Source organism: Apaloderma vittatum, unplaced genomic scaffold (genome assembly GCF_000703405.1).
Source record: "Apaloderma vittatum isolate BGI_N311 unplaced genomic scaffold, ASM70340v1 scaffold34939, whole genome shotgun sequence".
Taxonomy (NCBI): Eukaryota; Metazoa; Chordata; class Aves; order Trogoniformes; family Trogonidae; genus Apaloderma; species Apaloderma vittatum.
The window spans coordinates 3,169-3,546 of NW_009735190.1; the positions used below are offsets into that span (position 1 = coordinate 3,169).

Consider the following 378-nt stretch of genomic DNA (forward strand, 5'->3'; position numbering starts at 1 on the left):
CCGCCCCCCCCCCCTGGCCCCGGCCGTCCCAGACAGTCCACTTTGGTGATGTGTTTGGCCAGCGTCTTCACGTCCACCTCTGCCAGCAGCTCTTTGACCTTCTTGAGCACGGCCATCTCCAGGGGTTTGTTCTCCAGGGGGATGAGCAGGGACTGGAAGGCCGCAGGGTTGAAGGAGGAGGTTGTCTCCATGGTGGGGGGCACAAAGCTCATGAAGTCCAGCCTCTGCCCCGCCTCTGCTTCTCCAGAGCTGTTCTCCACAGTCCCTCTATGTCCTTCCTCCACCTTTAGCCTCTCCACATAGCTCTTTGTTGGCAGCTGCTTGGTGTCATGAGCTGCCCGGTCTCTGCTGATGGGCGAGGTGGGGTGGAGCTGGCAG

General features: G+C 61.4%; 1 protein-coding gene across 1 annotated transcript in view; it reads right to left on the reverse strand.

The window, feature by feature from the left end:
- LOC104279293 (SH2 domain-containing protein 3C-like) overlaps positions 1-212 on the reverse strand; it is a 2,783-nt gene extending 2,571 nt beyond the window's left edge. The window contains exon 1 of the mRNA XM_009876513.1: positions 35-212. Coding sequence (XP_009874815.1) covers positions 35-212 — 178 coding nt within the window. The remainder of the gene's footprint in view (positions 1-34) is intronic.
- Positions 213-378: the final 166 nt, after the last annotated feature.